General features: G+C 46.8%; 1 protein-coding gene across 1 annotated transcript; it reads left to right on the top strand.

Moving 5' to 3' along the window:
• Positions 1-3866: 3866 nt before the first annotated feature.
• Positions 3867-9774, top strand: LOC147728166 (cis-aconitate decarboxylase-like). The gene is made up of 6 exons (XM_086963240.1): positions 3867-3887; positions 5513-5567; positions 6141-6328; positions 7758-7850; positions 8143-8348; positions 8838-9774. The coding sequence occupies exons 1-6, from the start codon at positions 3867-3869 to the stop codon at positions 9757-9759; spliced, it is 1485 nt and encodes a 494-aa protein (XP_086819366.1). The 3' UTR covers positions 9760-9774.
• The last annotated feature ends 3636 nt before the right edge of the window (positions 9775-13410 follow it).

Below are 13410 nucleotides of genomic sequence, written 5' to 3'. Positions count from 1 at the left end.
GGGGTGTTGGATGTCTGGAGTGATTTCCCACCAAAGGGTTTTGAATACTATGTTGATTTACTGGGGGGCCATGTGAGGAAAGGCTATGGGTGGCTGTGCCAGGTTTTGGCAGGGAGGGTGGTTTGGTTGTGTTACGTCTAGTGGGGGTTGATCTAACCGGTTTATTCACGGGTTTTGTCAAGTGGGTACGTTGGGGCAGGGTCTCTGGTACCTTACTTGGAATATTTTTAGAAACACCACCCCTGTTTAATCTATCAGTTGCTGTCCCTGGGGGTTTATTGTTACTGGGGTTACCATTAACAGTATTCGGAATGTTCGATATTTTTGGGACAGGAGGAAGAGGTTTAGCCCCCCCTGAGTTAATACCAGGCATAGACAATAATATGGCAGAATTCGCATTGACTACAGCCTCCAGTGCATCTATTTTCAATGTCATTAATCTAGTCCGCTCCAAGACAGGTAATAAAAGGTTTTTCATCAGAGCCTCCATCTTAGCCAACAGGGAATCGTCGCTGCTTAGGCATGTTGGGCAGGGATTCGAGGAGCCTAGGGAGATGAGGGAGGGGCATAAGGCAATAGGCAGTGTATTGATACATTGTGTTTCGCTGGGGCGGCCTAGTGCCGATGGAGGATTACCAGCGGTTTCTTTTAATTTGGGCAGCTTACTTTCTCTCCCACCCTTGTAGCTCGTATCTTGTTTCCTCTTCCTTGAGACCTTGACTGTACCCAGAGAGTCTATGTGGACTGGGTCATTAGAGACTGTTTTGGGTGAATCAGGGGGTAAGTCAACAGATTCCGAGCTATATTCGGAATTTTGACTGTCCTGAGTATTAATTTCCCCAGTCACTTCATGATCATCTGATGGGTGAACAGGAGGAGGTAATATGTGTGCAGAGAGGTCAGTCCCCTCGCTATCCATATGAACTATAGCCTCCGTAGTGTCTAAATGTATACAGTTGAAAGCCGCGTGTGCTTGTTCATGAGACACCGGGCTCGGAATCTTGGCCAGCCTACCCAGTGAGGAACGTTTTCCGCTGACCAAGTCAATGGAGAGACGTTTTTCCACCATTGCGATTTCCTTTTCTAGGATACCCGTGGCACGTGTAATGAAGGCGTCCAGTGGACCCGAAACCACTCCTGAGGGTGTTTGTATTTGGACATTACGTGTTTTACCAGACCTTAAAACCATGATTTCTAAAAAGTAACAACTGCAATAATCCGAGCTAAACACACTTTTTACATAAATAAGGTGATAACTTAATAGTCCACTCAATCAGTACAAAGTCTCTTATGGCCTTCCAAACTATGGGACACCAGATCGCCTACCTTACTTGTTTCACAACTAGCCAAGAGATATGGGCCGGAGCCGTCCTCTGCCGTCCTCGAACGGCCTCAAACGGCCCGCTCTTAGCCCGGTCTTTGCTCCGGGCTGCGTCCCGCGCTGCGGGAGGGAAGGTCCCAAATATGCCGGCGTACAGGGAGGTGGGCGGGCCGCCAGGGAGAGCGGACCGGAAGTTGTAACCGGTCTAGCAGGGACTCCTGGGTAATGGAGTCCCTGACGCTCGCAGCCCTGCAGCCCTCAGCCACTGATGACAGAGTCTTCCCCCTGGAAGTCCTGGGCAGTTGCCCCTTGCTTTCTCCGGCGATGCGGCACCCGCGGAGCGGGTGCAGCGAGGTCCGGTGTCGGCTGACACAGAGTCCGGTGAGCGCGTCCTAGAAGTGCGCTGTCCGCTAGGTAGACGAGTGAACAGGAAACCCACTAGTGATTTTGCAGGTGAGGCTTTAAAGGCACTTCAGGTGGGGGGTGGGCGGGCCGCCAGGGAGAGCGGACCGGAAGTTGTAACCGGTCTAGCAGGGACTCCTGGGTAATGGAGTCCCTGACGCTCGCAGCCCTGCAGCCCTCAGCCACTGATGACAGAGTCTTCCCCCTGGAAGTCCTGGGCAGTTGCCCCTTGCTTTCTCCGGCGATGCGGCACCCGCGGAGCGGGTGCAGCGAGGTCCGGTGTCGGCTGACACAGAGTCCGGTGAGCGTGTCCTAGAAGTGCGCTGTCCGCTAGGTAGACGAGTGAACAGGAAACCCACTAGTGATTTTGCAGGTGAGGCTTTAAAGGCACTTCAGGTGGGGGGTGGGCGAGCCGCCAGGGAGAGCGGACCGGAAGTTGTAACCGGTCTAGCAGGGACTCCTGGGTAATGGAGTCCCTGACGCTCGCAGCCCTGCAGCCCTCAGCCACTGATGACAGAGTCTTCCCCCTGGTAGTCCTGGGCTGTTGCCCCTTGCTTTCTCCGGCGATGCGGCACCCGCGGAGCGGGTGCAGCGAGGTCCGGTGTCGGCTGACACAGAGTCCGGTGAGCGCGTCCTAGAAGTGCGCTGTCCGCTAGGTAGACGAGTGAACAGGAAACCCACTAGTGATTTTGCAGGTGAGGCTTTAAAGGCACTTCAGGTGGGGGGTGGGCGGGCCGCCAGGGAGAGCGGACCGGAAGTTGTAACCGGTCTAGCAGGGACTCCTGGGTAATGGAGTCCCTGACGCTCGCAGCCCTGCAGCCCTCAGCCACTGATGACAGAGGCTTCCCCCTGGAAGTCCTGGGCAGTTGCCCCTTGCTTTCTCCGGGGATGCGGCACCCGCGGAGCGGGTGCAGCGAGGTCCGGTGTCGGCTGACACAGAGTCCGGTGAGCGCGTCCTAGAAGTGCGCTGTCCGCTAGGTAGACGAGTGAACAGGAAGCTTTGTTCACTTTGTGCCGTGTAAATATCACGTTCATCAATCACCATCAGCAACCGACAAAGATCGCGCCAACAGGTTTTGCCAGTTTCCCTTTCCTATTACCGACCACTGTTTAAAGTATATTATTAAGAATACATTCCAACCATGGAACGTACAGAGGAAATTTCGTTTTTTTTTTAGTTATTTCTTATAAAAAATGATGTATGATACCCATAAATGATGAGAGCGAAGTATGAGAGAATTATTTAAAGTGGTTTCGAATGCGTGAATGTAACTGTTCTTTTGTAAACAAAAATCGCCGATATATTCTTAGAGAGATGCTAAGAATTTTAGGCACTGAGTCATATAGACAGAGATAAAGAAATAAGTACAAACACATACGCACACACGTAGAGAAATGACAATTGTAAATGAAATTATTAAACGGGTATTCGCGTGAACTATTTACTATGTTGGATTCAAATGTTTGTATGTAAATATTGTATTGTGAATACAAATGGTTGTTTCATAAATACATACATGCGCAGCTGTATAGGCATACAGAGATAGATACAGATTGCCCTGAGACCCTCGCTGGTGATTTCCCGCGCTTATGAATCCCTTGATTGATATGCTCGCGCACACGCACTCTTCATATCACTATCACTAGTATGATCTAAGTTCATCCTCCATTTTAGGAAGTCAGGTGGGGGCGACACGGACACCGTGGATCAGCCAGGGGTGTCTTCCTTGGATTTCCCACGGCCCACGGGCCCCTCTCTTTTTTGTCTTTTCTACGGTATTTTAGGAATTTCCCAGATTTCTCTGTGGCCTTTCCTAGAGGATGACACCTGGCGCTGGTCACACCTCGCTCGCCCCTTTTAGTGACGTCACTCTCCGCAGGGCTCGATCTCACGCGCCTCTTCAGGGTATATAACCTCTGTCAGGAGAGAGACACATCAGCCAACACCAGAAGCTCACCTGCCCTCAGCACCGGAGAGAGCGAGGCAGAGCGAAGGACTGTCGCAGGACAGAGACAAAAGAGACCCCTCTCAGGTCGACAGAGATAGACTGCGGGGCACAGGAGATCCACCTCGAAAGACAGAGACTGCTCGCAGAGACAGGGAATACTTCTCTCAGGACAGAGGCAGACACCAGTGCAGAGCATGCTTCAATGCGCCTTCCAGGTGAGCCCCGGTACAGGCATCAGGGTTTTGCAGCTTTGATGGCTGGATTTGTATATTTTTTGTCTGCTTGGGGGGGATAATGTATTTCCCTTCTCCACTTGGGTTGGTTGAAAGCATTTCTCTCGATCTCGCTATTCATGTATTGTTTTTAACAGAGAGATATTTTTTAAAATACAACAGACGGTGCATTCAGTTGTTAGATAATGTATGGGGCTATATTATTGCCTTCATTTGTTTCTTCGTTTTTTTCATCTTGGCTTTCTCATGCTTTTTATGTATTTTTTACATTCTCATATTTTTTAATAAGTATTTGCTTGGTTTCTCAATATATGTTTGTGAATAGAAGGAGAGCCCCTTTTATTCTTACCTTGCCACGTGTTTTAATATCGCCAGTTCTGAGACCATTCGCCATGTGTTGTGTGATGTTCATAATATGGACGTCTCTGTCTACTGTGAGCATAGCAGAAGCATCCTGGGTAGTTAAGGTCTGTTATAAGATGTTCACCAATAGAGGCTGTTATCATACGGAATAATCCTCAGAAATCCGACAGTAATATTTAAAGCGTCTTCGGGTTTTGCCGCAGTCCTGTTGTTTGTAGCGCTGCTGCTGTTAACAAGCAGAGCCAGTGAAGCATAAACTGCTGGTTAAAATGCAGAATTAGCAGCAAGAGATTGCACTGAAAGAAGTTTGAGACTTTACTGTAAGTATTTGTTTCTCAAAGTAGGTGTGATAATGCACAACGTACACAACGTAAATAGAGGTCATCAATCGCCAGAGTTTTTCGAGGCATCCTTGAAGGGGAATTTTCAAAACAACAATTTATTTTAGCCGATCAGAAAACTGTGCCCATATAGATACGGGGTCCCAGATCACATGCATGTTTCACCTGATACATAGTGCCTTCGTGGTGCATTGTGGCCCAAGAGACTTTGTCTTTCTCGCATCCACGGCAGGAGCAAAACAAAGTTTCATACTGTGCCAGCTGATATCATGCTTCACACCGCTTCTCTGCCAACATTCAATCAGAATGCTTGCTCCATAACAGAGACCCCTGTTGTATGTGGTGAGGCGCTGGCATCATACGACAGCCTGCTGGCATCACAGGCCAAAAGATTGGCATCACCTGTCATAGTGCTGCTATCAGATGTATGCCAACATAAGGTGCTGGCATAATACACCAGAATTGTTCCTATAATGCCAGGGTACTTTAATCATATGTCAGTGCGCTGACTTCATATGCCAAGGTGCTGGCGTCATTTATCAAAGTCCTACCATCATACGTGTTCCTACGTGCTGGCATCATATGTTATGGTGGTGCCTTTCATACCTGGGTGCTGCCCTGCTGTTGGGCTCCCCCTGTGATGGAGTGGTTGTAGTGCCAGTCCTGCGGCTCATGTGCGAGTCTATGGCTGTTTATTCTCCGTGTCTACCTGCTGATATGTCAGGCAATGTGCCATGCTGGGCCAGCTCATGTTTCAACCTCCTCTGTTATTCCCCCTTCTCTGTCCCCTTCTCCTTCTTGACTCTGTTGCCTTGTGTTCCTCTCTTTTAGCCCTATCCACTCCCTTCCATGTTCTTATAAAATGAAACAACTCGACTAATATTGCTTTCTCCCTTCTTCCAGAATCCACACGCCATCCTCAGGCTGTCCAGGCAGGTGCACACAGCGGCGTTGGAAGGTAAGTGTCTGTGTGCGCTCACTGCTCTTAGTTTGAGGTCCCGCTGTAATTTTTTGTGCGCAGTTAAGGGCTCTGGTGTCCCTTCCCCTGGTCTGAGATCGCTCGCTATATCTTGGTCCCAGTTGCTGGTTCTGGAGTCACTATCCCTGCTCTGATGCCTCTCAGTATACCCTGGGCCCAGTTGCCTGTTCTGATGCCACTCTTGTTGGGCCTGGACCACTCTTTATCCCATGGGCCCAGTTACTGGTTCTGATGCCACTCTCCCTGCTCTGATGCCGCTCTGTATACCCTGGGCCCACTTACTGGTTCTGATGCCACTCTTGATGGGCCTGGGCTGCTCTGTATCCCATGGGTCCAGTTACAGGTTCTGGTGTCACTCAACCTCACGTGGGTTCCTTATGCCATGGTTCCAGTTACTGGTTTGAGTCTGCTATCAGTCTAGAACTCCAAGAGTCCTGGGTAGTGATTGTCCCATAAAAACAACATCTGGTTTTGGTCTGAATCATCTGGATCTGTGCCTGAAGCCAGCCCAGAATGCTTGTAGTTCTGATCCTGTCTCTTCTTTTCCTTCAGTGTTGGAGGGGAGCCCCCTGGAGAAGGCGGTCACTAGCAGCTTTGCTTCCTTCATACATGGAGTCCAGACAGATCACCTGTCCCAAACCGTGCGGCGCCGAAGCAAGCGTATGATCCTGGACAGCATCGGCGTTGGACTGGTGGGAAGCACGACCCATGTGTTCAACATCGCCCTGGGATACTGCCAGGTAAGAGGAGACATTGAACACACTAAGCATTACACTCTGAAAAATACAACAATTAAAAACCCCTTTTAGTCTCAGAGTGTGACTGTATTTTTGCAATCCTTCCATGTAAAAAGTTACAAGCACCACAGCATGGAACACACCAAAGAACACCAATGTAGAATCCATCCATTAAAGGCCTCTATTCCAGCAATGTCCACCATCTCCCTTTGATCCAGCCTGACACATGGGCTAAAGCAAGCACACCATTCGCCACCCAGGAATTAAAAACCTACTGGGCCATAATGTCCTTGAGACCCTATGAGTTAAAAGCAGACAGGTTCCAAGCTAAAAAGTGGGGTTTGGGGGAATTTGCATAGTCGTGCTATGCAAAGCTCTGTGAACGCTAAAAATCTCAGCGAGCAAGCTGAAATTCAGCGAACACGCGGAATTGCTTGTTTCACCCGTTCGCGGTGCTTTTTTCCTGTTCGTGAACGCTGTTTGCATGCTCAGGGGGAAATATCTTGCAAACACGCATTTTGAAAGTGCGAACAAGCAAAAAATTCCACAAAGCAGTGGATCGCAGAATTTTGGGCAATTTGTCATTCTCAGGGAATGCAAAATTACCCAAATTCCGTGAGCGGAACAGAATTTACCGCCCAGGCCTACCAAAAAAGCACACCAAGGACTACACGTCCATTACAACCCTGTACATCAGCAGAGTACACCATCACGTAGGAGTCATGCCTGTTAAGGTGAGTGTGGTATCAAAATGAACAGCACATCTTGTAGCACACAAGCATTAAAACACCCTGCAATGACTCAAAAAGTTAGCATGGCCTTGAGCTACTCAAAAAGAAAAGGAGACATTGACTAAAAACAACATCTCATGATTCAAACCATCCCTTGATCAAACCCCCTTTGAGACATTAGTTGTTCAGTATCACCATGAGATTTTACCAGGTTATTATCCAAATCTTGGATCTAACCAAGCAACACACCATGAACCCCTCACCCATTAAATAACTATTTAGAATGACAGAAGGACCATCTACCAAGAAGCATAGGTAAAAAGAGAGACAGACAAAGTCACAAAATCCACCATGATTAACTCATCCACCATGAAAAACTCATCCACTAATCACACCTCAGGCTGCCTTCAGATTTTAGGCAGTTCATATAGTGAGACACTGGCAGGACTGTGAGCATGGACTATGGTACCCAAATAAACCTTGGGACCTCTGATCCCCTGTACAATCGTCCTTCAGAAACACTACATCTACTCACTGAGACTCCGTACCTGCTCCTGCATTTCTTCTAAATGCACCACCACATAGGTTGAATCATCCTGTGTATAGAGTTGAGTAATCCACATCCCCACAAGTTCTGTTGTTCCTCCACTAGGTGTCTAGGTACACTGTCCATTTCTAACTTTTAATTCTGTCTCTCGCAGGACATGTACTCCTTGTCTGCCATCAGCTCTGTGTATGGAAGGAAAGGATTAAGACTGCCACCTACGCTAGCTGCATATGTCAATGGAGTAGCGGTAAGGATTTTGAAAGCTCTCACTTTATCCATCAATCACAGACTAAGAGCGATGAGTTTGTGAATAGTTTAGTTAAATGTTGTCTCCGCCAATGTTAAATCTTGTCTGTTTCCTCTTCTGTAAAGAGTCTGTATTGGGCAATGGCACAGTCACTCAACAAAATATTAGAATATGGATCCTACACTTCTGTAAATTGTGTCCATAGGTTGATGACACTATTGCTCTGCTTATCTTCACTTCCTGACACACCCTTCTTTAAGTACCTTCTAATCCTCTACTCCTCCTTTAACAGAGTCACTCCATGGACTTCGATGACACTTGGCACCCTGCCACTCACCCGTCAGGTGCTGTGCTGCCAGCTCTAATGGCTGCCTCCCAGATGTTGCCAGTGAGCTTCCGACCCAGCGGCTCAGACTTCCTTTTGGCATTCAATGTTGGCATCGAGGTGCAAGGAAGACTCATGCGTTTCTCCAATGAAGCCAGCAATATCCCTAAAAGGTTTGTATGATGCCCACAAAAGGCAGAATTATCCTATGGCCAACACACAATACCTATAAATGGCTCCAGTGTCTCCAGAGCATGGCTAAGATGCTGAAAGAGAATAGAAATATTCCATGTGTCATATGTGAGATCCATACAGAGAGAGAATGTTATGTTGTGTGCCTGATGGGGGCAAAGGGCAGAAATATCTGCAAGAGGAATCTAATGCAAACAAAATCATGCATGTGGATAGCACACAATATAATGTAAACATGGTAACAATTATTTTTCCGTTCACTGTAACTAGATTATTTGTATGTGTCAAATGCTTGATTAGATCCTAGCCTTTTTTTCTACGTTTCCTCGTACTACACGATAGCATTAATGTATGACATGCTTTAAGTATTTTACCATAATTCACACTTATTGATAGCATTACCCCTCTTTTAATCTATTTTGGTATTATCCTTATTCCATGTCTGACACCGATCTTTTTATTTCCTTCAGGTTCCACCCTCCTTCTGTTGTTGGCACCATGGGCAGTGCTGCTGCTACAGCAAAGCTCCTTTCACTGAATGCAAAACAATGTGCCCATGCTTTGGCGATCGCTGCCTCTCTGGCGGGGGCACCTATGGCCAATGCTGCAACCCTTGCCAAGCCTCTCCATATTGGCAATGCGACCCGCTTTGGGATGGAAGCAGCACTTCTAGCCGCCCGTGGGATGGAAGCCAACCCACTTATCTTGGACGATGTGCCAGGCTGCTCAGGGTTCAGTGCTTTCTATGGTGACTACCAGCCCTCGTCCCTGGCAATGCCAGATCAAGATTACAGTTTTCTCTTGGAGAAGCAAGACATCGCCTTCAAGAGGTTTCCAGCTCACTTGGGCATGCACTGGGTGGCAGACGCTGCCATCTCAGTCAGAAACAGAGTCACCAACATAACAGGCTCCTTTAACCCTGCTTCCATCCGCGCTGTTCTTCTGAGGGTCCCAGTCTCCAAGTATATCAACAGGCCCTTCCCAGAGTCTGAGCACGAGGCGCGACACTCCTTCCAGTTCAACGCCTGCACAGCCCTTCTGGATGGCGAGGTGGGCATTTCTTCCTTCAGTGAGGACAGCCTTAGTAGGCCAGATCTCATCAACCTGTTGAGGAAGGTGGTAGTGGAGCACCCTGAAGACAATGTGGCCAACTTTGACAAGATGTACGGGGAAGTGGTGCTGCTCCTGGAGAGTGGAGAGATTGTGACCGGCAGATGTGACACCTTCTATGGACACTGGAGGAAGCCCCTTAGCCAAGAAGCACTCAATGAGAAGTTCCTCTCCAATGCTACCCATGTGCTCCACCAAGACCAGGCACAAGCAATTATTGAGGTGGTGAAGGGGATAGAAAACCTTACAGACTGTTCACAACTGGCATCCTCTCTGCAGTAAACGTGTTAAACCAAAATTCAACCCTCTTACAAAATGGGAGTAAAACTTTAAATGAACTACAGGTGCAATCATCTTTGCATTAACTAGCTTTACACAAGATTGAAAATCTACTCAAGGAGAGGGACATTACCAATTCATTCTATAAAACGACGAGAGTCAATTATGTCCTCTACTTTCATGAAAGGTGATGTTATGTCTCACAGTACAGCGAGGTCCCCTTTTAACCCAATAGAAATACAGATGCATCTGGCTGGCCAGAAGCAATATGCTTACGTTTCCTAGTAACTTATCAGTACTTTGTAAGACTGCAAAATGCAATGTCTATTTATTGTTATTTATTATTTGTTAATTTATTGTTTAAAAAAATTTGACCTCATCTCACTGAAATACCATTTCCTTTTCCAACTAAGTGATTCTCCCCTAGTGGCCAAAGATAGGACGAGCTGGAACTTCAATATTGGTCTAGTACTGAATTCTCCCTGTGCAGCGCTCTCTTACATGTACTTTTCTAAAAACACAGGACAAAATAGGTCACTGCAAGGACTTTCTATTTCAATCTCTCATATTCTTCAGTGAAATGTATTTGCGCTTTCTGTGGTTATTTCATTTTGAATAAAGTCTCTAAATTTATTGTACAGTGATTGTAATTTTTGATGTGTAAAGCTGCTGACATTTTAGATGCTACCTTACACGATGGCCACGGCTTGGTGACAGTGAGACTCGATTCTCTCACACACGGACCTTACATATGAAACTCTCCTTTTCAGCTGTTGTTCAACATGTTAAATGTAAATGTACATGTATTTATATAGCGCAAATCACCGACCCGGTATCTAAGCGCTTGCTTAGGTAACCCGTCCTGGTATTCCCCTGTGAGATAACCCCAGCAGGGTATCCACAAGGTGAAAGCCAGGCATCCCACCGCGAGGGGCCGTTGTGGAGATTAGGCAAGCTATTGCCCAGAGTCGCAGAGTGTGAACCCATGAATCAAGTAGGCACCGGAGCGAGAATTGTCGAGTCCGTGGACATTTTAGGACTCAAGACCCCGCCGAGCCGGGAATTGAACTCTGGTCCCGGGCAGACCTCTGCTTCCAGGTCTGCCTCCTCTAACCAGTGAGCCACACTTCTCCACTCCAGGTCTGCCTCCTCTAACCAGTGAGCCACACTTCTCCTGTTGACCCTCCTACTAGTGTTTCACAACCTTCCCTGTTTATAGAAACCTCCCTTGCATGCGCAACTACTCTTATAACAGCCGAAATATATGTATCTGAACAAGTACCAAAGATTGATCCAATCATGGCACACATTTTAAATGTCAAAATATTACGGCTGTTGCCATACAGTTTGCACCACTGTGGAATTTCTAAATCCCTAGTGCTCACAAACTGGTGCCATGTGTGCTGGAAAGTGGAGCATATTGTTAATCAAACGTGGAAAATACACAGAAAATCAGACATTTTGCCAACCTATTCTGTGAGCCACTCTACTCAATCAAACTTACTGACCAATATTTAGAATTGCATATAGTAAACCTACTGATGATAAAGAGAGGTGGGAAGAGGGGCTTTTTGATCCTCTCCTACATGCATTCGTGATTGGATTGCCCTTTGTGCTGTATGCAATCTCCTATCTCTATTGAGCTTTGTCGGGTAAATATAGACACAGTTTGCATGCTAAACTGAATGTGATTCTAGTCAGACAAACATTAGTCTTCATGTATGCAGATGATTTGTTAATTTATTTCTAATAAGTCAGCATCTCTAATACAACTTTACCTTAAGAAGCATAAAATCGTGGGTATTTGATTTACAGTTTGAGAAATTTGGAGATGAGTACTCTTTGGTGTTTCAGTTCATTGTGAATCTACTCACAATTATTGGAGAGCTTCTCAAGTTTTGTAATAAATACTTTAGTTTTAAAATATGTTGATATTTGATATGGACTGATGATGGGACTATATACTTACTGCCTCCTATAACAAAGGTTTGTTGTTTGTATTCTTCATGCCATGTGTTTGCCACTGAATTTCTTTAACTGTCTTTGCCTGTGGTTGTTACAGTTTAAAATTGCAGCTTTAACTTGCCCATGATTGCAGAATGTATCCAATTTTTTTTGTTTAAACTTGTGGCTTTTCCTGTGACTGCTTCCATTTAACCTGTTGAATTGTGGGATTTGCAGTCCAAACTCTATAGTTTTTCCCTCTCATTCCCCATGACTATCAGTTTTTCCCTCCAAATTTCTCCTTTGCTCTGTGCTAAGACATGTATGTTAAGCAGAGCACCCCCAGCCCACCATTTTGTGTTAACAAGTCAGTGAAACCAGCCCTCCTCCCCAGCAACAGGGATATTCTATAACAGAGGGTGCTCTAAAACAGCAGTAATCTGCTGTGAGCTGTTTAAGCTGCGTTTTTTGGCCAGGAGAGGGAGTAAAGTTTTATTCAAACATTATTGTTAGAGGACAAGTCTGTTAGGCCCTTACCTGCAGAAGTCCAAAGTGTAGATTGAGACTGTCTCCTAGGAGATTTCTGAATAGAGCACCAGTTTCCAACTCCCTGGCCAGCAAACCTTTGTCTGAGGTAGCTGGGACCTTTTATAGTCTGCTATTGTTTGATACATGTGTACACTGTTTGGTGTTTCTATTGGACTAGGGTTAGTGTCCTCATTGGTTGGGTATTTGAGGGCTCTGATTGGTTTCTGGGTCTGTGATTCAGTCAATGTAGGGCTGGGACTAGGGCTAGGGTAGGATTTCTATTGGCAGTAGGGATTAGGGCTACCTCTGTTATTGGTTGTTGGGACTAGGGTGGGACTAGGGCTAGGGTCAGGCCTTTAATTGGAAGTAGCGATTAAGGCTTCTGGTGTGATTGGTTGCTGGACCTGGGTTGGGTCTACTGGTAGGGGTAGGGTCTCTATTGGACGTACAGATCAGGGTTTTTGAAACTGATTGGCGCTTGGACTGGGGTAAGATTGGCTTCAAGGTCCTGGTCTCCTACTGGTTCTAGATTTTAGGGGAAGTGTTGTGATTGGATGGTGTTAGGGCTAGGGTTCCCATTGGCTGAAGGGGTCACCTGATTACTAGGGCTATAAAAGCCCAGGCTTAGGGTGTCTCAGCTAGGGGTGGGCGGAATTTGCGTAATTGCGTTACGCAAATCTCAGCGAAAGAGTAAAAAATCTCCGCGAACACGCAGAAATTCCGCGAACATGCGGCATTGCTTGTTCGCAATGCTTTTTTCCTGTTCGCAATCACTGTTTGCGTGCTCAAGGGGAAATATCTTGCAACATGCATTTTGAGAAGGCGAACAAGCAAAAAATTGCGCGAAGTCGCAGAACGCAGAATTTTGGGCAATTTTGCGTTCTCCGTGGAACGCGAAATTACCCAAATTCTGCAAATTCCGTGAGCGGAACGGAATTTAACGCCCAGGCCTAGTCTCAGCCCAGGCGTAGATGCTAAGGGCAGAGTGGACCAGGGCAGTTGCCTGTTTGAGCCTGTTCGAGACTCCTTGGGACCAGAGCCAGAAATGCTGCCCATGTTCCCATTCAGTGATACCCACCCCCACACCATCCACATCCACAAACATAGAAATACACTCACACCAAATGTACACCACACACAACCCTATGCACAAATCAATGTACCAGCATACACTACAAACCA

Source organism: Lissotriton vulgaris, chromosome 3_1 (assembly GCF_964263255.1).
Source record: "Lissotriton vulgaris chromosome 3_1, aLisVul1.2, whole genome shotgun sequence".
NCBI classification, from domain to species: Eukaryota; Metazoa; Chordata; class Amphibia; order Caudata; family Salamandridae; genus Lissotriton; species Lissotriton vulgaris.
This window is presented reverse-complemented; position numbering and strand designations above follow the sequence as displayed.